Genomic DNA, 26,684 nt, shown 5'->3' with positions numbered 1-26,684 from the left:
GTATGGATGGATAAACTCCAAGCAGATTTACTGAAAAGGGCAGTGTGGTTTTGATGACACGTGATGTTAGAAACTTTGGAGAACACTCCCTGAAAAAAGCTTTGAAACTGGGATTGTGGAAGTAGCTCATTCATTTGTCTGGTCACTAGAAACCAGTGGCAATGACTAGGCTATGCTTAAAACAACGTATCTTTTTCAGTTTTTCAGGCGTTGTCACCTCAAACATGAATATTCTGCATTACATACGCATGATAAATAAGAATTAATCCGTTTGAAAACAGACATGGCTTGCTTTGAATGTATTGGTGCACCGAAACCCGGAAATAAAGCGCGTGAATGGTGAATGGGGGTTGGACCAAATGTGACAAATTCATGAGCGGAAAAAAAAAGTTCTCCTGCGAAGTGCGAACAAGTTTTAGACACATAAGGGAAACGTACGAGGACATGGTGGTTCATGAGTGGAAACACACATCTATGTATAAATTACGAATCTATGGACTAATAATAATTGGAAGAAACGTGCATAATGGAGCGCTCTTGAGAATTTAGGAAGAAATGAGCCCGTAATTATAGGTATGGTTTGCTTAATTTTCTTTTACCATTACTCGTTGTTTTTGTATTTATGTTATTGACGAATTATTGTTATTATTTTATTTCTGCGACTCGTTGTTCAAGTGAATTGCCTGAAAAACACAAACATTGTTTTAGCTTTGAAACGATGCTTTTTCATTTTTTTGTTTTCAGGCAACACCCGACTGATATTTATACCGAGACCATCCAATGGAAACGACTGGTTTAATTAATCCCTTCTAAACGATTCCTGATGTTGTTAGCACCACGGGGTTGGATGTTTACAGCATAAAGGAGCTCTATTGTTCGGACACATCACGTAAGGAACTGTGTGGAATTAATAGAATTCTTCGCATCAATTGTGTTGTTTTAAATTCCCAAAATGACTGTCAAACTGGACTTTGAAGAGTGCCTGAAAGACTCCCCTCGATTCAGGTAAGAAAGCTACTCTTCCCCCCCACCCACACTTTTGTGAAAATATTTAACTACTCAAAATAATGTAATTTTTTTTTTATAACGAATGTGCATTAAATTATAGTTTTATAAAAGACAGGTCACATGCAGCACATTAAATGATAAACTTGACTGTCATGTGCAGAATGGATGACGTAGCAGGTTTGTTCCAAGTAGTTCTAAGATCATGTCAGATAAAGTTCAGATGAATGGTTTTGGCCCGGGCGTGCTTGATTAAAACTGTTCTCAAAACAGCGTGAAATGCCGTTGCAAAGGCACTGGAAAGAATTTGCTGAGGTCCATACAAAAGGAATGAATGGGATAATTATTAAGTGGCGCTGTGGAGAGTAGGAGGACACATTTTTCACTGTGATGGGACGTTTCTAGGACTGTCAAATCGATTAATCGCAATTAATCGCAGCTTGTGTTTATATAATTTGTATGTGTGTGTGCATGTCTGTGCGTGTCTCTGTGTGTGCGCATACATATACGTGTACACAAACTTTTATGTTACATGCGAATAATCGATTTGTCAGCACTATTTTTAACCATTCAAGCAAATATTGCTATTATATATCGTCTAGAAAATAATTTGTTCTTTCTCTTTGTGGTTTGGCTGTAGTTTTAGTGGGCATGGAAAGTTTGAGTGCCATGTTTAAGTGGCTGCGGAGGGAGCAGACTCAGAGGGTGTAGTGAGTTCAAAAATTAGGTCATTTACTTGCATAAACACACACAATTTCCCTTTTCATCTGTCATATGCGAATCTAAACATGGAGAACACGTGGAACTTGTCTAACACCAAGTGTACTGTCATGCATGGACACTTTTGACCTTCAGAGAGCAACTGAAAAGTAAGAGTTTCCATGAAGGTGTAGAAAGGCCACTGACATAAACACATTCGAGGCCTAGTTTACTTCAGACTGCGGCTGCCTCCGGTTGCTAAGTAGATGATGGGTAGTGGTGGGGAGCAGGAAGTGAGACGAGAGATACTGAAATGATAAACAGGAGACAGGAAGTGTGTTTTAGGGGTTGGATTGCTGCGGAAACTACAGCTTTTTCTTCATCACACACAGATTTTTGCACAAACAAATAGCCTACATTTTTGATGAGTACACATCCATGTAAGCTCTGAGTATACTTTAATGCTGGAATACACTACACAACTTTTTGAAATATGAACAGATTTTAAAACACAAGGCATTATAAACTTGCCAGCTTTGTAAATGGTTACAGAGAAGAAGAAACCTGTGCATCATGCACTCCTCTGAGCGGTTCATGCTCTCAGACTTTGAACACGTCACAATATTCCTCATTTAAATCATTCCCAACCAAGGCATATGGAAAATAAATGTGTGAGGCCTGGTTTAGTTGCGTTAGTAGTGTTGTAACTCACGGTTATAGTAAAGGGCGTGTCATTTCCCAAACACGTTTGAAGCAGTTAACCAATCACAATACACTGATCCAGCCAACCAATCAGAGCACATTGTGCTTTTCAGAAGGAGGGGCTTCAAAGAGACAGTCAGAAACTAAACCGTGTTACCAAAGTCTCTTCTAAGTCATTTCACTCGGCGGCCATCTTTGAAACACTTTCTGTAATATTGCACGTTTCACTTTCTCACATTCATAAGTGATATGAGTGCACCATCTTTGTGTACATAAAGTCTTTGGGAGCTCTTCGAAAATTCTGAGTTTACAAGTTGTAATTACGAGTTCAGCAAGGAAGGGATTCGTTTTTACGAGTAGGAATTATGGTAATTCCTACATGGCGTGAACACACAATGCACTTAAACTCTCGCAATAACATGTGAGGAGAAGTTTGACAAATTAAAACAATATGTGCTTTTAAAAAATCTCAACATATCAAACATGTTTTATATCATCCGACTAGATAGGGACTTTGTGCCCTTCATACACTACACAATTTTTTTTATTTTTGTAAATTGGTCTACTGAGTCCGACTGACCACAATCTGCAGACTGGCTCTGACTCTCAAGTCAAGTCAAGTCCCCTTTATTTCTATAGCGCTCTATACAATACAGATTGTTTCAAACACAAAGCAGCTTCAAAATGATGCATTTCGGCTGTTGTTCAGCTGAAGTCAGTTCAGTGTTGATTCATATCGTTGGAAAGATCATCAATCATTAAATTAGTTCATTTCATCTATAAAGCAGTTCTGCAGTCCAGCTCAGTTCAGTTCTCATACAACAGCGTCAGTGCAGTCAGATAAATAATATTGTTGAACATTTCAGCAACTACCATCGACTCCTTCAGACTATAAATTAGGGCAAATTTGGGCAAAAGTTGTGTAGTGGATTCCAGCCTTTACTTGGATAACACATAGTGTTCGATAAAAATTTGATAAAAAGTCCATTTATTTTATAAACTTTCTCTCAGTTACTGTTAATGTATTAGTAATACATTTTTCAATTTATACACATAAGCATTATGTCTGTCTGTCTGTCTGTCTTGTCTGTATGTGTGAAAAAGCAGGAAACTAAGCTGTCTATCTGTGTTAAAAGAAAAGTCTGACAACACAGATAAGCGAACATTCTTTGATGTAAACACATTTGAATACACGTAAATGCACACAATCACACGGCCCTGAAATAAAAATATTTAACTTGGTTAATATGTTTTGTGCAAAGTAAATGTAGTGGTTTTTAATGTATTGAGTTCAGATGAATGGGATTACATTCTTTTTTTAGTTTGGTGTGTGAAAATGTATTTGCTATATTTCAATAGGGCAGATATCGAGAAGGTGGAGGTCAACGTCAGTGAACTGGAGACAAGACTTGAGAAGGTGAGGAAATGCTGAGAGACTCACTATTAGTGCTGCATCATTGTGACTAGTGCTCATACATACGAACAAACCACTAACCCTAGTTTTAAACGTCAGCACGTATTGAAACTCATTGCGTTGATACCTCAAATCCTGTGGCTTGTTGAGGAGACATATACTACTACTTTTCTAAGTGCTTTTTTTTCACCTTGCGCATGATAAAACCGGTGAAAATATATCCCATTGGCTTATTTTTTAGTAGAGACCAAATGATCATGGAGACTTGGATCAGTATGCATCTGCCTATCAGCATGCAATCAACAATTCAGAACGCATGCAACTTTATGGCAACATCCTGCCGTACCGGCGTCGAGTTTTGCATGTACAAGCACCACTCCTACTCACATTTTCTTTTCTACTCACAAAAAAATCTTTTAAACCAAATTAGAACGGAGGATAATATTTAGGCTTACACCATAAAATAATATCCCAAATACTACAGGGTTTATTGTTTTGACCGTCAAATGCTCAAATCCTCAATTAAAAAAAAAAAAGTCATTGTTCCTCTCTTTTGTGAAGTGATGTAGTGTTATGTAGAGGAACTACAAAGAGGAATTGCCAATTGAAAAGGTTTTAACCACAATCCAAGATAATTTCCCCTTCAATTGATTAGACTGAATAGTTTCAAACCACAGAGACCTACAAATTCATCTACATAGTAATTTGTTAAAAAGGACCTATTATGCATTTTTACATTTCTAACTTTCTTTAGTGTGTAATGTTGCTGTTTGAGCATGAAAAAGATCTGCAAAGTTACAAAGCACAAAGTCACTCCAAAGGGAGTTCTTCTTTATATCAGTGTCACTGTTTCTGAACTCCCTGAAACCCCCTAAAACTTTCTTCTGGGAACAAACACTTCACAATATTCCTCATTTAAATAATTCCTGGCCAAGGCATATACAAAATAAAGGGAACGAGGCCTGGTTGAGTTGCGTTAGTAGTGTTGTAACTCGTGGTTATGCTAAGGTGCGGGACATTTCCGAAACACGCTCAAAGCAATTGGCCAATCACGATACACCGATCCAGCCGACCAATCAGAGCACACTGCACTTTTCAGAAGGAGGGGCTTCATAGAGACAGGAACTAAACAGAGCGATACTGACAGACTTGAAAAAGAGGTAATGCAACAATGTCAAATATGTGAAAAATAATGTGTTTTTTGAGTATTCAAGCATGAAAACCTCTTCTAGTAGAGCCCACAAATAACATCAGGACTTTAAAAAAGGGCATAATAGGTCCTCTTTAAATAATTGATCACAAACTTTGTTTGTAATTTTAGTATGTTATGAATAATATGACATTATAACATCCTGAAAAAAATGTGTGTTTGTATAGTTGGTGAAACAGTGCCACACTATGCTGGATGCAGGCCGTTCCTATTGCCTAAACAGTAAGAGCTTTGTAAATGGCCTTAAAGAGCTGGGACACCACTGTTCTGAGGACCGAACTATGGGGGTGAGTCTATCAACAGTCCTGTAACGGATTTTAAACTAGCATTATACTTACTGTACACAAGAACTCACACAGGGTTAGCCACATGTGCTAACCGATACCTGTGACGGTATATGAAGTATAGGTATAGGAAGTGAAACAAGATTGTAAATTCCAGAACTGTACGGTAACGTTCAGCTGTACGATAAATTCCAGACCGATATGAGAAACAATGGCAATTACCAGTGTAGTGTAAAATATGGGATGTGAAGATATTTGTACTTTTTCCGACAGAGGTTTACCTCAGGTTGGAAACTTTAAGATTTGAAACAAAGACTTGAAAAATACTAATGTAAATGCTAACAAAGCAGCACAACTGATTTCTACATTGATAATAATCAGAAATGAGTATCAAATCAGCATATTAGAATAATTTCTGAAGGGTCTTGTGAAAAAATAGAAAATATTTGTTTATTTTTACTGTATATATTAAACATGCTTGGTGAGCATTATAGACTAGAAAATCTTACTGACCTCAAACTTTTGAACGGTAGTGAAAGTGTTTGCAAAATGGAAAAGGAAAGTTCCTGTGTAGCTACAGTATATGAGTTGAAATGATTGAGAGTTAACGGAAGCATAATAGAGGCTGCGTTTCTTTCTTTCAGGAGTGTTTAGAAAAGTTTTCTAAAAAGCTTTCAGACATCGTTTGTGCTCAAGAGGTGAGTCAAGTTCTTCCTTTATACCGTTACTGTCACTACTAGAAACCAACGTGCCAACAATCTGCCTGGAGATGTTTTCCTGTTTTCACTTTTCTTTCGGCTCGTCTCCCATTCCATGAATTGTGTTTCTCCAAACAGGATGTGATTGAATCCACACAAAAGTCTGTGAAGTTGAAGCTACAGAATTTTGTGAAAGAGTAAGTTTTTCTTCCTCTGCCTTTTTACCAAGGCACATTTTCTTTTCTTTTTTCTTTTTTTCTTTTTTTCTTTTTTTTGTATAATATGAAGCTGTCTGTAAACGTATGCATGAACTTGGGAGTCCGAGTAAAGAGTAAGTCATGAATCTCATACATTTTTCTGCAGTGGCCCTTCAGAGAGAATTGATTGTAAAAATGTACTTTTTCTGTATCTCCCCTCTAAGGGATGTGAAGCGCTTCAAGGATGTGCGGAAGGAGTTCGAGCGAAGCAGTGAGAACCTGGAGACGGCACTGAGCAGGAACGCTCAAGCTCCACGCGGGAAACAGCATGAGGTGGAAGAGGCCAGCAATAACCTACTGAACACACGCCGAGCCTTCAGATCAGGAGCCCTGGACTATGTGCTGCAGGTACAAACATAAAGGTTTCCGTGTTACTGTGTAATTATAGTTATAAGTACTGAGTGATGTTACTTAAGTACTTGCTATAGGGTTAGGGTTCGGTTTAGGGTTAGTTGCATGTAATTATGCATAATTTATAGGTATTACAACAGTAATGACATGTAATGTGTAACAGAGACACTGTAAAATAATGTGAACGGTATCAAACATACTATATGCTTTCATATACAATGGCCTTGGGATATTTGGTCACACTTAAAATGTCTAGATATCTTTGCATATCTAAATTAATGGTATTTATCTGAACATTCCTTTAAAGCAGATGTTTTATAAAAAACATTGTTAGGTTTCAATTAATGAGAATGAAGACAAAAACATTGTGGCACTTTTTGGTCTCATTCTCAAACACACTCGCCTAGTTTCATGCATGGACATATTTAGTATTGTCTCCTTTGGGATATTTGTTTTTGCTTGTATTATTGTCATTGTAAATCGCCTTCTCTCTCTCTCTCTCTTTTCCTAATCTAGATTAATGTCATCGAGTCCAAGAAGAAAACTGAAATTCTTATGGCGGTATGTGTCATAATACAGAATGTATTTTATTAAAGAATCTTATTAAAGTGCCCCTATTATGCTCTTCTAAAGGTTCCAAGTTTTGTTTTGGACGTCTTCTGCAATAGGTTTACATGCATCCAAGGTCAACAAATAATTTTTGCAAAATATACATTACACATCACCGAATTTTTCAAAGATTCTGCAACGGTTTGTTCGAAGATTCAGTCTCTCTGGTCTAAACTCCTCCTTTGAACCTTTACTCTGCTCTGATTGGTCAGATGGCCCAGTCTGTTGTGATTGGTCTACAGCTTACAGCGGCTGTCAGAAACAGAACACCTATTACCATATCTTAATTTCAGCTCCGGATCTTCCTCAGCGCTTGGTACACAGTGATACGAACAATAACGATAGCATCGGTTTTACCATTTCAATTCCAGTGCGACTGTGCGAGTCCTCGTCCTTTTGAAGTGCATCAAAGTGGATTCTCAGCGCTGAAAACCTGTCGACAACACGAACCAAACTCTTCCAGTCTCAGCTACAACTACAGTGTTTGAGGGTCAAAGTAGACGTTGTTCACAGGCAGCCAATGAAGACCTTAGACTGGCATTATGCAAATTTGTTACATTGTTACGTTGGTTTGTAACAGGAAGTGAGACAGTTCAACTGTTCAGAATCAATTCTTTCTTTTAGGAGACAATAACTTTATTTGTCATGCACTTTGATCTTTAAAACTTTGCAGACCTTTTACATCCACAAACAGCGATATTACACACTGCATGAAAGGTAATATTTGAAAAAGCATAATAGGGGCACTTTAAAATAATCAGGACTGAATGGGAACTTACAGTTAGTTTTGCTTTTGTGTTTTCCTCTTGTGTAAATGTGTGTCAGATGCTTTCTCTTATGGAGGCCCAGGCTCTGTTCTTCAAACAGGGCTATCAGTCACTTACAGAACTGGAAAACTACCAAAAACAGCTGAGTGATGAGGTGAGAATAATCTATCTATTTATCTGTCTGTCTGTCTATCTGTCTAAATTCCCCAAATTCAACTTCAATCAGTCTAAAAAATAATTAAACTCCCTGTATAGAATCACTCACAACAGCACACATCTGCAAAACAGGTGTTGTCTCAAGCACACCTGATGCAACTAATCAAGGGCTTTATTAGTTGCACCAGGTGCGCTTGAGCTAAAACACATGAAATATCTGAACTGGCTAGGTTTGATGAGTGTCATGTTTGACTGCATGTTAGAAATATGGCTAAGTCAAAAGAATGGTCCAAAAAGTTAAAAGAAGATATCATTGCCCTTCACAAACAAGGAACAGGATACAAAAAGATAGCAAGTAAACTAAATGTTCCTAGAGACACAGTTGGAAGCATAGTAGGGCTGGTCCGAATACCATTTCTTTTTAGCTTCGAAGCTTCGGTAGTAATGAACATCGAATATTCAAAGCTTCGGAGAGAGGGGGCTGAACATATTCTTCTCTCTAATAAAGGCAGGAATCTCTATCTGTCTGTATGTCCGTTTGCATTTTGATTATTTCGAGAACCGTTCATCCAATCGACTTCACAGGGGAGTGCAGTGTCGCATTTGGTGCAATATAGATGAACACGCGAGACGCAACACGTTCAGAATGAATAAACTTTTAATAAACTACAGAACAGCGCGAGCGGGAAGCGGCGCGCCTCACGCGAGCAGGACTTATATGCTCCGAGAACGGACACTGCACTAGTGATATAAAACGCACACACTCAGGTCTGTTAAATTAAGCAATACTTTTAAGGTAGTCTAATATTTTTCTGACTAACAAATTACTGACACAGTAAAGGGTAGATTTAAATAAAGAAAAACGAAATTTCAATAAAGAAAAACGAAATTTCAATAAAGAAAAAATGAAATTTCAATAAAGAAAAAACAATTTAAATAAAGAAAAACGAAATTTAAATAAAGAAATTAAATTTTAATAAAGGAAAAACGAAATTTAAATAAAGAAAAACGAAATTTAAATAAAGAAAAACGAAATTAAGTTAAATTAAAAACGAGATTAATTTAGATTAAAAGGCTAATACATTTTGTTTCTATTATTCTATTTTCCACAATGTCAAAGCAACGTAGCTTAACCCAAAACACAAGCTCAGGCATGCACTTCGCTCCATACAAACTCCCCTGTTCTGCACTCTAGCCAGAGAACACTCCCGTTGCTGGAACACATTTACATTTACATTTAGTCATTTAGCAGACGCTTTTATCCAAAGCGACTTACAAATTAGGACTAAATTAAGCGAGTCATCATGAAGAGGCAAAAAACAACAACAACGCAAGAAGTGCTCAAAATACGAAGTTCAGGTATTATTCAGAGTAGCATAAGCCTGATAAGTGATGTTTCAAAGGGAAAGGATTTTTTTTTAAAAAATTTTTTTTTTATGAGGAACACTTATAGGCGTCGGTTCTATTTCTAGCATGCACGCGTTTTCCGCTTGGCTCGAGCCGCGCCTGAGACGTGTGTCTCTCGCAGGCAGTGTGCAAACTCCAACCTGTTAACATGGGAGCCGAAATAAAAACGGACACGCCACGCAGCTGAGACGCCACGCAGCCAGTGTGTCGCCGGCCTTATTCAAGCGCGAATGAGAACCATTTCGCGGGGGATCCCAGGTGTGCAAAAAAAACGAATATTCGAATGTCAAATTTAAAAAAAACGAATACCAACCCACCGAACGAATATTCGGATATTCGAATATTCTGGTCCAGCCCTAAAGCATAGGTTGCAAGTTCAAAGATAAAAGTTACACTACATGGACGGGGCAGAGAAAGGAAGCTATCAACCATTTTTCTGAGAATGTAGGTTCAGAAAAACCCTCGAGTGACTGCAAAAGGACCTGTAACAAAACTTGGTGGCAACAGGCGTTGAGGTTTCAGCTGCACAGTAAGACGCGTATTACATGCATGCTGTTTCCATGCCAAAACTCTAAGACGTACACCACTACTGAGCCAAAAGAAAAGTGCTCAAAATCATATAAATAAGCCACAGAAGTTTTAGGATTCTGTTCTGTGAAGCGATGAAACAAAGCTGGAACTTTTCGGCCCGATGGATCAGTGGTTTGTCTGGAGGAAGGCACCATAGGCTCGAGGATGCTCTGCGGCTGCTTTGCATCCTCTGGCACTGGAAACCTGTAGCGTGTGGAAGCCAAGATGGATTCATTGAAGTATCAGGAAATCCTTGGAGAAAACGTCATGCCGTCTGTGAGGAAGCTGAGGCAACACACAAACCCAAGAATATGACTGAACTGGAGGCCATTGCACATGAGGAATGGGCTAAGATTTCTCAGAAACACTGCTAGAAGCTGGTGTGTGGTTATACATCTTGGTTATTTTTACAAGGGTTTTCTACTAAGTGCGAAAGATGCTTGCCATAAAGGGGTTGAATACTTTTGAGACTGCAGAAGTCATTAAAAGTTGCATTTTCAGTTGAATTTGGGGAAACCACTTTTGTTGTGTTGAGCTATTTCAATTATTTTTGTTTGATTTGTTCATTGCAAACAGCTGAAAGTCTGTACATTTAGCAGATAAACCGCATTTGCAATGGGGGTTAAATAATTTAGATTACAACTATATCTTATCTATCAGTCGATCTATCGATTGATCAATGTATATGTCAGACGCACTGAAAAAGTGTGAAGTACCAAGTAGGACAAATGTACATGTTACTTTGAGGGAGAAAAACATAAAACTGATCATGTTGTGAAGTAAAAAAAAAATAATTTAAAAAAGATTTCAGAGATCACATGATGGCCCATCATGACAGGAACTTTTCTGCCAGAGTGAGCAACAACAGGAAACAGTTTGTATCACACACTGGTTTGTGTGTGTTGGCACATACTTTTGTGCTCACAGAACTGTAAAACTGCATGAAAAATACCTCAACACTTTACAAGAATGTAAACAAACACCAACCCCAGTTTGGGAGCTTAAAATTTACATGCAAATTCTAAGATCTGCTAATATTTGCATGTTTTTAATTTTACTAACAAGTTACCTGAGATCAAATACTGCCTATATGATGTTTAAAAGTTGTTGAAGATTCATGTATTTGTGTGTAAATATCTGGACAAAGCAATGACTTGATGTTTCTGAGGAACATGAAGTTGAAATGTAGACGTTTTAAACAGGAAACTTACTCACCTTCTACTGGCCTGTGAAAACCACAAAACCTGCTCGTAGCTTCCTGTAAGCACAGGAAATGGTGAAAAGCTTAGCAAGACAAATGTCAAGAGAGATCGCAAGAGCCTTTTCATAGCAGAGATCGTCTTTAGAGCATTATACAGATTGCAAGTGAAAAAAATGGAAAGATTGTCGAGGGACAACTTAAATAAATTAGACGTAGCTGGACACAATACTTTTTTTTACCAGTATTGTGTTACAGAATTGGGGACAAGTGGAAAAGCAGTGAGACCGCAAAAGTGAGAGTGGAAAAGATAGGGGGAAAGAACCGGAAATTCCGTGGAATATAACAAGCGAAAGTGGAAAAGGTGATCTTCGTGACCTCTTCTTGAAACAGGTCAGGAAGTTGAGCAAGTCCCAGCGTATCTAACATCCTTTCCTACTCAGTTAAGCCCTGAATGACGTGCACTTTGACTCCTCACTAACTGTGGTCCAAAAACCCACCGCTCCCCAGATAGACCTCAATTATAGTTGACTTATCATCACAACTCTTGACAAGAAAGGTCACATAATAGCTATATACAGCAGTGGGAATTTAGGCTGAACCTCAGCGCATGTGTTTATAATTGTATGATATACAATTAAACTTCCATTCTGAGATCTAGTTAAATGGTCCAAACCTCAGAATCAAAGTGTTTCCATCTTTTCAGGATTTTCTGTCCTATCTGCCCGCTCACATGCCCGTTTCTGATTTTCTGCTCAAATCTGATGTTTTATGAGGTTATCACATGTTTGTTTGTATTTTTTAAAGTCTGGCCTGTAAAAGATACTTGTCTAAACAGGCAATGATACCCTGGCTGATTTGCATGTGTAAATAACCATTGTAACATCCACAGAAAATCACATAATATTTAGTTTAATGCATATGAAATTAATAGAATGTAGAACTTCTTGTCTTGCATCAGCATTTTAACAAATTCAAACAAATTTATTTGTGTATCTTTCTGTGTAGAATACATTTATTTATAGGTCACGTCAAGGATTATTCAAGCTTGCTGTTATGATGATTGAACTGGTTTGCTTTTACATCATTCCAACCTTGCTTTTCACAAAGCAAACAATCCGAAAAGAGTCCGATTTATTTCTACATGAAACCAGTGTTGGTGGTAACGCATTACAAGTAACACGAGTTATGTAATCCGATTACTACATTACTTCTGAATTTACAACAAAATATCTGAGTGACTTTTTCGAATAAGTAATGCAAGTTACTTTTTCACATGTCTTTCACTGTCTGTCCCCATGTTGAGAGGAATCATGAGTAAGTGCAGATTCAGTATTACTCAAAATAAATAAAACAGTGAAATGCAAACTCTAATTATATTAGGTTGCACAAATATACTTTATGTATTTAATCTCACTTTATTAAAGGGATAGTTCACTTTGAAATTTAATTTTGGTATGTTTTAGCTTACCTCAAGGGCATCCAAGATGTAGGTGTCTTTTTTTCCGCAGTAGTTTCAATTTTGATATTTTTAGGTCAGAGAGCGCGGGCAGGTATAGATATATACAATAGAAGTCACCTTGGCTACTGCAGTTCATTGGAACGAAACCGTAGCCAAGGCGACATCTAGTGTATATATCTATACCCGCCCGCGCTCTCAGATCACTTGGACGTGGCTGTGTACAAGAGGTAACAACGATATAAATACTGTTAGTTTTCTCACACAAACCGCTCGTTTCGTGTCTTAGGCCATCAATGTGTACTTACGATGGGGAATTGTTTTAATTTGGACTCTGTGCATGCTCTTTGAGGCGGTGGTGACCATCGACCTGCATTATATGACTGACAGACAAGAATGGTTTGACCTAAAAATATCAAAATTGAAACTACTGCGGAAAAAAAGACACCTACATCTTGGATGCCCTTGAGGTAAGCTAAAACATACCAAAATTTAATTTCAAAGTGAACTATCCCTTTAAGAAATGTCTTTGCTGAAGAAAGAGTGTTGAACTTTCTTCTCCCGCATCCTAGTATTTTTCTGCAGTCGGAGAACGGCAGCACAGCCGACAGGTTTGTTTGAGTTGCGCCCTCTACTGTACAGGCGTGAATTTGCATTTCCATCAGCCTGAGGCTTATTCATTTCACTTTGGTGTGAAAGGGATTTTAAATTCGCCAAAAAATACAACTTTTTTGTTCTGTAAAAACAGATCCGCATGTTGGGAAAAACTGAAACCAAGTGTACATTGCTCCTGTAACACAAATAAAGGAATGAACTATAAAATTTGATAATTTCTCCTCTTTTTGTCTAGTATACTCAAATGGTCCTGAATTCTGCGAGAGAGAAAAGGGACATGGAGCAGAGACTCAGTGCCGTCAAGAAAAAGGTAGTAAGACTCTCTCTCACACACACACACATGCACCATTGTATCTCTACACAAAGACACTATACATGTATCTAAGGGAGGATATATGTGTGTGACTATCTTTAGGATGTGTCGTATGATGACTCCATTATGGACTTCAGCCCAGATGCACCCAATGGCATCGCAATGGAAGGTTACCTGTACAAGAGAGCCAGCAATGCGTTCAAAACATGGAGCAGGTACAGCACTCTTCCAATATCTGCATAATCACAGGGTTATTCTCGTTTACTTTAAAAATCAATATTGATAATATTAAAAATAGTAAACTAAATTTAGTAGTAAATTACTAAAAAGATAATACATGACTAAACACTAATCATAATTTAGTGGTTCTGTTAAGTTTACTTTTTGGAGGTCTATGATTATGCATTTATTTTTCATTGAATTCTTTAGCTATTTGTAAAGCTGTGATGAAGGGTAATTATTATTAGTCTTTCTGTCTTTGTTCATATGATTCTTTGTAACTATTAACCTCTTTGAAAAACATGTTTTATCTTTTAATTAAACCGAGTTCAGTTTCACTCATTATTGGCAAATATTCCTCTTGAAACTCATTTTATATTTCGTATCATTCATTTATATTTTGCAGTAATGTGTAAAGCAGAAGTATTTGCTCTTTCACCTGTTACCCTTTTGTGTTTGTGTGTCCGTTGAGGGGGTTTGAGTGTGATTTCAAAGGCTGTAGGTCTGAGGTGAATTACAATCATATGTGTGATTGCATTATTAATACCTTACATGGCCATGGTGTGTGTGTGTGTGTGTGTGTGTTCATACTGCAGGCGCTGGTTCTCCATTCAGAAGAACCAGCTGGTTTACCAAAAGAAACATAATGTAAGTATCAGATTGTCTAACATAAGGATCACGTAGCATTAACCAATAGAAGTAATGCCACGTCGTTTCACACACACATGCTGATACTTATAAACCCACAAATTGTGTGTATTGGAAAGAATTTAGAGGCTGTTTAAACTTTTTTTTCTTTTTTTTTTTGACCTTAGACACACATTGCACAAGCAGACCGCCTTTTTTTTTATTTTTAAACAAGCTCTCTGTCTGTCTCTGTAACAGGAGCAGATCACTGTTGTTGTCGAGGACTTGCGGTTATGCACAGTGAAGCCCTTCAGTGAACAAGACAGACGATTCTGCTTTGAGGTTGTCTCTCCCTCCAAGTGAGTCTGTGTACGTGTGCGTGTGTGTGTATGTGTGTGCGCACATGTGCACTAAACTGTCAGAACTGCTCTGCCATTTGTATTTTTGAGCATGCAACATTTTTCTGATTCTTGTAGTGTTTATGTTTCTTGCTGCAATTTGACTGTAAACAGTCCTGTAAATATGTTATTCTACATTTAGGCAAGTCTGTACATATCCCATTCTCCAAATGACAGGGTGTGTGTGTTTGTGTTTGTGTGTGATTGTGTAGGAGCTGTTTATTACAGGCTGATTCAGAGCGACAGCAGCAAAGCTGGATCAGCGCTGTCCAGAACAGCATCGCCTCAGCATTCCAGGACAGAAGAGATGACAATCTTAGCTCTGTATGTCACACACACACACACACACACACACACACACACACACACGCACACACACACACACACACACACACACACACACACACACACACACACACACACACGTTTAACTAAAATATCTAAGTGCAGACATTCCATTGAGTCCTATAGATTTATATAAAGCTACTTATTATTACAGTATATTACTACTGACTAGGTATGTCAAAAGGACCAAATTAAAATAAAATAAATAATATAACGATAACAGTCTTTCTACAGTATTGTTTGTGCTGAATACCTGTGCATTCTCTGCTGTCTGGCTGATAGCTTTCTTTGCAGCATTCACAGGCATATTTCTTGCACGTATGCTCTGAATAATCACATCTTGCTGTGATGTGGTTACATGCACCATTCAGATGTGCTTCTTGGTCAAAATGCCTTGAGTCTTGGCATTTATTTTAAAAGAATGTAAATTGACGGGCAAAGAAATCTCATATATAACAAAATATTACAACTGTGTGTTAAGCCTTGCAAATGCAGGCAAAGAGACCTGCCCCTGTCTAAAATGTCATCAATATTAATCAAACTACACTATTAAGAGGTATTTATTTAGTTTATTCCTCACCGTTTACTTTAAAAACATGAAGCAAAGTTTACTTTTCGTAATTAATTGAAAAATATGTGATAAGTATGTTACAGTTTTTATTCAGTTTGTTCAGTTAGTTTTATTAATAGTTACATTTTTGAATAAAATAGTGTGTTCAGTAGTATATTCCTTTTTTTGGTCTCAAGAAACATGAAATTTCAGTGGTACTGGTACAGATTACTGAATTTTTTATATTATGACAATCTAACTACGGACTAGTTCTGTTTAGCCAGACCTTCAGACTGACATCACAGCTTTCATTGGCCAAGGACCGGCCAGAGGCCGTCTGACTGACATGTAAAGCAACCAATCACAGTTAATGTTTAGGAGCGTGAAAATGTCCCTACAATAACAGACTGGCGTGTAAAACTCTTGCACGTATTTTAGAGTCTTCGCCACAAAATTCACAGTCTTCACATAATTTAGAAAATCCAGTGTTTAGCTGAGCCTGATGAAGCGCTCACTGTCACAGTTGTAAACACGCCGGCGTTCTTCTTCCATGAGGGGGTTTGGCATCAAGACGGCTGTTTCCAGGCGGACTGTTAAAGAACGTGACGCACATCTCCCAGAAATCCTGTAGAACCAATCAGATTTTGAAACTCCTGAAGTGTTTCCTATTTTGTGTGCCTTATGCATCAGACGTTCAGCCAACGGTCCAGATTGTTTTATTATATAATATACAAATATTACATTCTTTTTAGTATAGTTTTTAAAACATAAAAAAATGTAATGATAATTCACATTTCAGCTTTGTTTTGAAACAGCACATTTATTGTACACTTCCACACAAGCAGAATTAGCTGAAGCTGAAGGTGATGAATGTGTTAAAAGTGGACATGTGTGTGTTCAACAGAGAGATCGCTGCAGCTCAGTGTCTGCGGGAAGTGTGCGTTTGAGCGGTGGGGAGCCGGAAGCGTCTCATCGGGAGGCTCTGGAGGAGGTGCAGGCCATCTCCGGGAACGGACAGTGCTGTGACTGCGGGGAGCCCGGCCCCGACTGGGCCTCTATTAATCTGGGCATCACACTGTGCATTACCTGCTCTGGCATACACAGGTAACACACACACACACACACACACACACAGCTATATAACGTATCATACGAACATGCATCTGAATTGGGTTTCGTGTTTGCAGGAGTTTAGGTGTCCACTTCTCAAAGGTACGATCCCTTACGCTGGACTCATGGGAACCAGAGCTCGTCAAAGTAAGAAAGCATGCACGTCGTGCTCATGTATTTGTGTATGAGATAAAAATGTTTTTAAGTATGCACTTTGATTAATCACGCCTCTCATTTTGTCCATTTCTGCTGCTTCTATCTATTTTTTTCATCTCTCTATTTCTACAGCTCATGTGTGAGTTAGGAAACTCAGCCATTAACAAGATCTATGAGGCGCGTATTGATGAGATCACAATCAAGAAGCCCCACCCCTCTAGTCCAAGGTACAGTAAATGCAGTGTACTAGTTAATTGGCAGTTTTGCTTTGTTTTCTACTTAACCTTTCATCAGCATGTCTATATAAAATATGTTTTTATATGTATATACAGTATGTAATATATTATGTGTGCGTGTGTGTGTATGTATAGGGTTGTCAAGCGATTACATTTTTTTAATCCAATTAATTACACGATGTGGCGATTAATCTCACATCAAATTTACCCCCAAAAGAACATTTAAAGTCATTATTGTGTTAAATGAGAAAAGCATCAAATAGACATTAGAAAAAGTAGCTTTAGAATTTTTTATTTTTTTATTTTATTCAACATAGAATTTATTACACATAAACTTTTAGGCTTCAACGGCCATGAGGGTGAGTAAATAATGACAGAATTTTCATTTTTGGGTGAACTATCGCTTTAATGTTTTTTAATTATTATTATTAATATGGAAATAAGACTTTTTATTTTTAATGAAATTATACTCTAAATAAGAAACTGCCAGTAGGTGGCGGTAAATCTCTAAATGAGTAAGTCATTGAGTCATTCTTTCATTCGATTAATTTAAACAGTTGATTCATTCAGGAATTAAGTAAATGGTTCTCTTTATGAACAGGCCATTGAATCATTGGTTCATCCGGATGATTCAGTCAAAACGCGGATTCATTCAGAAACGACGCACAACAGTTCAGTATTTATTGATCTGTTGCATAAAATCAATATCACATTTGCACTCGTGCTATTCGGGACAAAAACAGCACTCATGTGAAATTGCGCTCGTTACTCGTGTGATAATGCTTAACTTTCATATGATATAAATATGAAACAGAAACTCATACAGGGGAATTTTTTAGTGATGCTCCGATTGATCGGCCGCCGATCATGATCGGCCGATATTGGCAAAAAATAGCTTGATCGGCAACCCCCAAAAGCGCCGATCAAAAAAGCCGATCACGTGACGTAAATAACTCGCGCAACTTTTCCGCATGCGCGGCAACACAACAGCAGAGCAGAGCTTGCTTAACAGTGGCAAAATGGGTTCTCCTATGACGGCAATTCAATGGCAATTATAAACGAGCGCACAACTGATGCTGGCGCGCGGATCTAACGCGATCTCAAAGATCTACGCGCGAGGAAACGGGAACTCGCGAGCTCATTCAAACCCTGCGCAGGCGTATGACATCTCTGCCCTCGCGCGCGTGCATGATCATTCCCCACACTCTCGCGCTTGATCTCCTCTCGCCTGCTGATTTTGCTCGCTCGAACACTTTTATTTTTGGCAGTCGAGGGGCGGGACTTACTGTTTTAATAACCTCAAATGTCATTGTCATTATTTTATTTTTTGGATCTGATGTAGTTAGTTCCTCAACTACATCCATTGTAGTCTGCCTGACCCCTCTTTGTTTTGAAAAATTATACTGTGCCTTATTTGGAAAAGGTGGCCTACAGTAGCCTTATGTTATCTTGTTTTCTAACTACAATTAAATAAATATTGGTGGTTCTTCAAGATTTTCTTGACTCTAGCATATTTCCATTCTGTGATCGGCAGTGATCGCCAATCGGCAGATCATGATTTTGGTAATCGGTGATCGGCCCCAAAAATGCTGATCGGAGCATCACTAGAATTTTTGCCTGATATCTTGAATTTTAGGGACATTTTCTAACTGCGCTCTATAGGCTACATCACGCAGTAAAATGTTAACATGTTATATAATCGAAAGCCCTAGTGTGTGTGTGTGTGTGTGTGTGTGTGTTTTGCAATGCTAGTCATCACTAAAACCACAGAATTTTGTTTGGAATATATAATCAGTATATGTTTTCTTAGGCAAGATAAAGAGTCGTGGATTCGCTCTAAGTATGTAGAGAAGAAGTTCATCCACAAGCTTCCTGAGACCGGTCGAGCAACGGTCCTGCGGCGCTCCAGTGCCCGACGAAACCGAGCAACCACGCAGGACAGACAGAGCGCACGCCCTCCCCTCAAACCCAAACCCAACCGAGCCACTCTGCCACGACTCACGGGTACACACACACACACACACACGCCCACAAACTCACGACACGCTATAATTTACACATATATATGCAGAGTCATGCACCCAAGAACCAAGAGTCTGTATTTATCTTTTTGATTCTCTGCTACAGTTCAGCATAGAAATGCGTACAACAGGGTTATGTGTACTCGAAATAACACGAAAACGAAAACTCAGATACGGTACTCAAAATATTGGTTTAAACATATTTTCATAAACCGTAATAAAATAATGAATGCAAAGTAAGTTAAAAACTAAAATGCTACCAAACTGGAAAAAAAAAACGACCTGGCATGTGATAATCTGATCCGTGTGTAATAAGACGATCCCACATGCAGATGCTGATGAGACGCCAGTAAAGTTACTGATACTGATAACAAAGATGGACTCACATTAAACCGCAGTGACTGGTAGGATACAGCAGAGCACTTTTCATTGTTATAAACAAACTTTTAAGTAACTTATAAATTAAATCCATCTCAGAGCATTTCATACTGTGTGTTGCTTTAAGCGCACAAGTGTGCGAAGGTCAAGTCAATTTTGTGTTCTCTTGTATTTAAAGTGCCCCTATTATGCTATTTTTAAGACTCTTACATTTTGTTTAGAGGTTGATTACATGCATCCCAGGTCAAAAAACTATTTCTCATAATATACACTTCATATCCCCTCATTTCTCAAAAAGTCTGAAAGCGGTTTGTTTGAAGATTCAGTCTCTCCAAATCCCTCCTTTCTGCAAGTCTACTCTGCTCTGATTGGTCAGACGGCCCAGTTGGTTGTGATTGGCTGTCAGAAATGAAATGCCTATTACCATATCTAAATTTCCGCTCCGGAGGCTTCCTTAGTGTTTGCATACACATACGAACAGCAACGATGGCGTCAGTTTTTCCGTATCAATTCCAGCACAATTCCTCATCCTTCTGAAGTGCCTGAAAGTGGATTCTCAGCGCTGAAAACAGCGTCTTCTCGACGTGAACGACACGAACCAAACTCTTCCAGTCTCAGCTACAACTACAGTGTTTGAGGGTCAAAGTAGACATTGTTCACGGGCAGCCAATGAAGACCTTAGACTGGCATTATGCAAATTTGTTACATTGTTACGTTGGTTTGTAACAGGAAGTGAAACAGTTCAACAGTTCAGAATCGATTCTTTCTTTTAGGAGACAATAACTTTATTTGTCGTGCATCTTTAAACTTTGCAGACCTTTTACATCCACAAACAGTGATATTACACACTGCAGGAAAGGTGATATTCGAAAAAAGTTGGACTCCATGTAAATCAAATGTAACCTGACATCTTAAACATTGCTGTTATTAAAATAATCAGTGCTCGTCTTGCAGTATTTGATGAGTTGATATGATGTTTCCCTTGACTGTGATCTGGATATTTCAAAAGTGTGTTTTTTTTATCTGTTGGTTTAACTAATTCCTTAACAAAATAACTAAACACAAAAATATGTTCATAAAATTATAACTGTTACTATAAAAAATAAACTCAAACTAAACTGAAATGTATAGTAAATCTAAAAATAATGCAAAACTATAGTAAGTAACCTTGACACAAACACACACGATGACCCTACTAAATTGAAACAATGAAGATAAGTGTCCCAGTTTCTCCTGATCTAATCAGTTTCTTGATGTTTCCCCTACAGGCCTGAGCCCAAGTGACATAATGAAGAACTATTCCAGCTCTCAAAAAGGTTACACACACACACACACACACAGATATGATGTTCACACATCCATTTGACTACACAAACTCCTTACTGACTCTCTCTTTCTCTCTGCACAGATAATGATGAAGAGGAGGATCTGAGTGGTCTTCATCCCGGGGCTTTACTGTATCGATCTGTGGCGATGCAGCATTTCCCTCTCATGGCAGACGCTCTGGCACACGGCGCTGACGTCAACTGGGTCAATGTGGCCGAAGACAGCAGAACTCCACTAATACAAGCTGCTATGGCTGTGAGTGTGTGTGTGTGTGTGTGTGAGTCCAGCATTCATGTTTTGAGTGTGTATTACAGTGAATAATTACTGTGTATTTCTCCCTGAAGAATTCCTTGGCAGCCTGTGAGTTCCTCCTACAGAACGGGGCTAATGTTAACCAGGTGGACTCGAACGGGAGGGGACCATTACACCATGCTACCATACTGGGACATACAGGGTAACACACTTAGACACTATGGCTGATTTCCTGATTAATAGCGTCCAGTTATGTTCTTGATATCGATTCTTAATTCCAAGATCAGTCTTTTGTTTCCTGCAAAACTTGTCACCGGTGGCGCACCCTGGTGTTGAATCTGTGTACCACAGCTGAATCTACAGCTATGCCAAACAAGACCCTGTTTACGCCTGTTGTTGAGATGCGTTTGACGAGGGAGACACTTGCCTGTTTACATCTGGTGTTTTAATATATGTTTATTTACAGCGCAAGTGTCGGCCGCTCAGGTCTTCATCATGATATTGCTAGAATAACAGTTTTACATTTAGTGTTTACTTTAGTATCCACAGAGAAGACCTGTTTTATTAACTTAGGAGATAAAGTTAAGTTAAAGGTCTGTTCTAAAATCGTTCTGAATATAAAAGAATAGCAGAGCTCACACCACAACTATAACGATAAAAAAACAATGTTGTTGGATTCACTTTCAGAAATTTTTATTTTCCAGCTGATGGATGATAAAAAAATTGACAGCCAATCAGAATCAACCAGACTTTAAATAGCTTGAGCATTTAAAGCGATAGATGACTTACTTTCAATGCACTTATAATAAACAGAAAAATATGGTCGTAATTAATGTAGTCTCGAGATGACAACACGTGACGTTATATACAGAGCTGTTCACGTCCTCGGACTGGGAATTATGCAGTTCTCTCGCAAAACTATTAACGCCTGAATGAATCTGCAGAGGTCAGGTGGTACTGGTAAATTCCCAGCTTACAAGTTGTAGTTACGAGCTCTACGAGAGCATGAACGGTCTTTTTAAGATGAAATCTCGTAATTACTACATGGCGTGAACACACATTAATATAGTTCATATCTATAGATCATTATAGTTATCTTTATAGTTATCGTACTTGGTGTGACCGGTTCTTAAATCTGTTTGACTTATAAGCTCACGGCTGTTCTGCTGTTTTTGTTGCGTTTAGCTTTGAGGAAAAAAAGGTAATGCTATAAATTTCAGAGCTATTTAAGTAAGTATTTAGAGTCCTATCAAACACGATGGTGACGTGCCGTTTCTGTTCACGTGTAGCAGACTTTATTCAAAGTCTAATTTAAACTTGAAAATAAACAAACTTGTAGGATTTTGACAAATTAAACAAAATTATGGAAGATTGCTTCAAAATATTTAAGATTCTGCACTATTTCTGTGTATTATTTCTATTTCTTCACTATTAAGCAAGTAATGTTTGATCATCAAAGCTGTTATGAACTTCTCAAATATGGTTATGTGTATTTATACCTTACAATCACATACAGTGATTAACTAGGAAACCTAAAAATGGCACTTTGTAACATAAAGTGTGCCGACCTCTGACCTAACGTGTGTCTGTGCTGTCATAGGTTGGTGTGTCTGTTTCTTAAGAGAGGAGCGGATTACAATGCAAAAGACACTGACGATAAGGACCCGATCGGCATAGCCATAGATAACGCCAACGCCGACATCGTCACGCTGTAAGTAGTCTTTGATAGATGGAGAGTGTCCGCTGAAAACTGCACTAATCCGGTTACGGTACATTTGATGAAGCTCTTCCTGCTAATAACTCGATTAACATATCATCCGCTGTGGTTTTCCTCCCAGACTCCGGATAGCCAAGATGAACAAGGAGATGCGGGAGATGGACGGCACTCCATCAGGTCATTCCGAGGGGCGGGGCTTTGGGGCTGGGGGCGGGGCTGGGGCTGTGATTGGACACACTAAGAAAAGCTTTCAAACCATCAAGAATCAGCTTAGTGGCCGAGCATCAGCTGGCCAGAATTAACTAGCTGTGCATTTAGATGACAAAACAGAGGAAACCTTGAGTGTAACAGAGAATTAAAAGGAAGACAGGACAGTATGTGGGTTTGTGCACTTTGACAAAGCACTTTAAAACACATGGTAACACTGAATGTTAACACTACGTTTTTCATAGCACATAATGGTTTTGTTGGGAACTCCAAAACTGTGTTACACTATTAGTTCACCACTAACATTACCAACGGTAGAGTATTACATTGACACTAAAAGAAACACTGTTTAAAAGATTTGGACTTCATTTCAGTTATTTTAGTACCTGTGGTAATGTTTCGATTTGAAGTTTTATTATATTTTTATTAGTACTGTTTGTACTGATGGTTTTGCATGAGTCATGTACTGTGACAGTATGCCTTTACAAAAATCATTTTTTTGTTTGTATGGCTGGTGTTTATTCCTCTATTAGAAACACCTGAAGTGGAATGTACAGTGTTTTTATTTTATTTTTGAGCTAGTTTGGGTTTGATTTATTTAATATCTGGTGAGAACTGATTAGGCATTGCAGTTTTTTTATTTGTTTTTTACATAATGTAAAGGATAAACTCAGCCGATCATTACCGTGCTTGCAAGATATCACCGTGTTGAAATGTTTCTTCTTCTTCTTCTTCTTTACAGTTTGCTCCAATTACATAATTTGACTTGAACTGCTTAACATACAGATTCTATTCAAACCTAGTTTTGTATATAAACAAAAAAATTTGAAAAAAGCTCCCATTGATTGTTAATGTTAAAATGTAATTGACCGCAATGATGCAGCATCTATCCATCTATCTATCTATCTTTCATATCTATCTTTCTATCTTTCTATCTATCTTTCATATCTATCTATCTTTCATATCCATCTTTCTATCTATCTTTCATTTCTATCTATCTTTCATATTATGCATCTTTCTATCTATCTTTCATATCTATCTATCTATCTATCTATCTTTAATATCTATCTATCTATCTATCTTTCATATCTATCTATCTATCTATCTATCTATCTATCTATCTTTCATATCTACCTATCTATCTATTGTCATTCTGTCTCTTGTTCTTTCCATCTCCCTGTATCTTATCATACCTTGCAAACACTCGTATTTCCTTCATAAATGCGAGTGATTCGGCTGTTATGGGATTAGCATGGACATTTGGCATTGCATGGGGAATCACCAGCATTTAACCAACATGTTTACAATTAACCATCATTAAATGCATCAAATCAAAACTTCAGACCCTGGTGATCATTTAGACAGAGCATTATGATCCGTTTTAATATGTGGCTTTCCAATATGAAAATGAATATGATTCTGTTACTCTGAATCTGATGCTGGTATTGCAGTGCCAGATGTTTGCAGGTGTGCTTTTTCTGTGGTGCTTATGCTTTTTACGTTTATGGCAGTTTGTCCATGTGTCTGTGTCTCTGTATACAAATCAGATTTTGCTGTGGTGTGTTTGTGCGCGCGTGTGTGTGTGTGTGTGTGCGCATGTCCTGAGACGGGTGGCCAGGTGTCTCCTGCTTGCAGTGTGTGTCCTCTGCACTGCGTGCTACAGGTAATCCTGTTACCGTACTCCCTTACGTATGAAAAACAACTGCACTTATGTACTATTACAAATCGAACTCTTCTCTTCTGGGTGCTGGTGTTGACATCAGACTGATTCTTCCATCTTGTTAGACCTTGTAAAACTCTGTTTGACTCCAGGTTTTCCATCTTTAATCATTTCACACACACAGACAGGGGATATAATTCACACTCTCATACAGTATATGACTGTAGTACATACTCAAGTCTTGGAAATCAAATGCAATGTGCTGTAAGATTATTCAAGTCTTATATCTGTAACAAATAAGGATCCAAAAAAATTGATGTTTTGCTGATTGCTCAAAGGGACTATTATGTAGAATTCAGAAACGCTTGTTATTAGCGACACCGGTGGCTGTTTAGTGAACTGCACTCGAGCGTGATTTAATACTCGCGGCGAAGTTCTTCTTCGTTCTTTGCTTTGACAAAACAAAGTTTAAAATACCTATACTTTTAACGAACATCCAGACTCTGCCCTTTTCTTTGCATGACACACTGATAATGATATTACCGTACAGAATGGATCCTGTACGTCGAACGGAAAAGAGGCACTCGAGTGAACATCTTTTGATTTTTCCCGGCAAAAACATCCCACATAAAAACCAGTCCCACAGGCTTTCATAGACAACCTAGGCAGTCGGAAAAGGTCTCGTTGTTTTAGTTTCTTTACAAGCTGTTCACACATTGCCAATACAAATGCAATTAATTAATGAAAATCACATATAGCCCCTTTGAAGTTGTGTTTCTTATTCCTTGGCAAATATTCTAATACAAATTTTTCTGTATTTTTCCCTCCTGTAGGTGATGACACCTATCATGATATCTTCAGGGATTTCTCCCAAATGGCTTCCAACAACCCAGAGAAGCTTAAGCGCCGTAGCGCTGATATGAAGTAAACCACATGACCACTAGATGTCAATGTTACACCAATATACACATATTGGCACTCCAGTAGACAGAATGAAGTTACCACATACTATAGTTTTTCTTTTTTTGCTGAAACGTCACCCGGCTGGCTCCCAATGCTGCTTCATTTGGTTTGTCTGGTGCACTTGATTGTGGTCTAAACATCTGGGTTTTAGCATATTTATCCCAGTTTAGGCTTTAGGATGTCATCAATAATATTTGCTTATCTCTTTGGGCACAATCCTTATTCCTTTACATTGACCTTCTGTATCCAGATAATTTATCATTTGAGCAAGTTTACATTACAAATGTAATGAAAGCATCAAGTGGAACACATAAAGCCAGAGTAGTGGTGAAGTGGATGCCTTTACATGTCTCATTTAAATGGCTATTTATCCTCATTGAATTGATTTTCAATGGACAAGTTGCTATTCATTTATTTTATTCACTATGTTGTGAGCCACAGTGTTAATGCAACTTGAATGTAAATGTTACTTTGGGTGAGAGATCAGTTTGCTTGGTTCTCCTGTATATTTTTATTTCCATTTTCTCTTTTTGTAAGACCAAAACAACACGTTTGAAATGGTTAAGTGATGTTTTGTTAGCATGCGATGCTCTAAGCAACACGTTTGAAATGAATTTATGTGAAAACGTTGGAATATGTAGCTAAATAAATAAATGATTCATGACTCATCGTGTGACTTGCGTTTCTAAGCTTTGCTAATGGTTAACTAGGATGCAGAATTTTGCAATGAAACGCCATTAACTCTTGCATAAATATAATCTTATAGAAAGAAACATTAAAATGTGACCTACCACATTTATAATGT

At 38.0% G+C, this 26,684-nt stretch overlaps 1 protein-coding gene across 1 annotated transcript; it reads left to right on the top strand.

Moving 5' to 3' along the window:
* Positions 1–368: 368 nt before the first annotated feature.
* On the top strand, positions 369–26,543 carry acap1 (ArfGAP with coiled-coil, ankyrin repeat and PH domains 1). Its single transcript, XM_082161246.1, has 24 exons — positions 369–573; positions 745–1,005; positions 3,766–3,823; positions 5,198–5,317; positions 5,959–6,012; positions 6,151–6,209; positions 6,434–6,617; positions 7,137–7,181; positions 8,055–8,150; positions 13,637–13,711; positions 13,817–13,929; positions 14,530–14,581; positions 14,819–14,919; positions 15,171–15,282; positions 16,758–16,957; positions 17,041–17,110; positions 17,252–17,346; positions 19,166–19,359; positions 21,023–21,070; positions 21,163–21,335; positions 21,425–21,534; positions 22,933–23,043; positions 23,171–23,226; positions 25,750–26,543. The coding sequence occupies exons 2-24, from the start codon at positions 953–955 to the stop codon at positions 25,842–25,844; spliced, it is 2,274 nt and encodes a 757-aa protein (XP_082017372.1). The 5' UTR covers positions 369–573; positions 745–952; the 3' UTR covers positions 25,845–26,543.
* The last annotated feature ends 141 nt before the right edge of the window (positions 26,544–26,684 follow it).

The sequence above is a fragment of the Leuciscus leuciscus genome, assembly GCF_965113295.1.
Source record: "Leuciscus leuciscus genome assembly, chromosome: 2".
Classification (NCBI taxonomy): Eukaryota; Metazoa; Chordata; class Actinopteri; order Cypriniformes; family Leuciscidae; genus Leuciscus; species Leuciscus leuciscus.
This window is presented reverse-complemented; position numbering and strand designations above follow the sequence as displayed.

Bases quoted from the DNA above. Each gene is read 5' to 3' on its own strand.
- acap1 (XM_082161246.1), top strand. From the start codon at position 953: ATGACTGTCAAACTGGACTTTGAAGAGTGCCTGAAAGACTCCCCTCGA. The intron at 1,006-3,765 runs GTAAGAAAGCTA...ATATTTCAATAG, and splicing joins AAAGACTCCCCTCGATTCAG to GGCAGATATCGAGAAGGTGG. The intron at 17,347-19,165 runs GTACAGTAAATG...ATGTTTTCTTAG, and splicing joins CCCCACCCCTCTAGTCCAAG to GCAAGATAAAGAGTCGTGGA.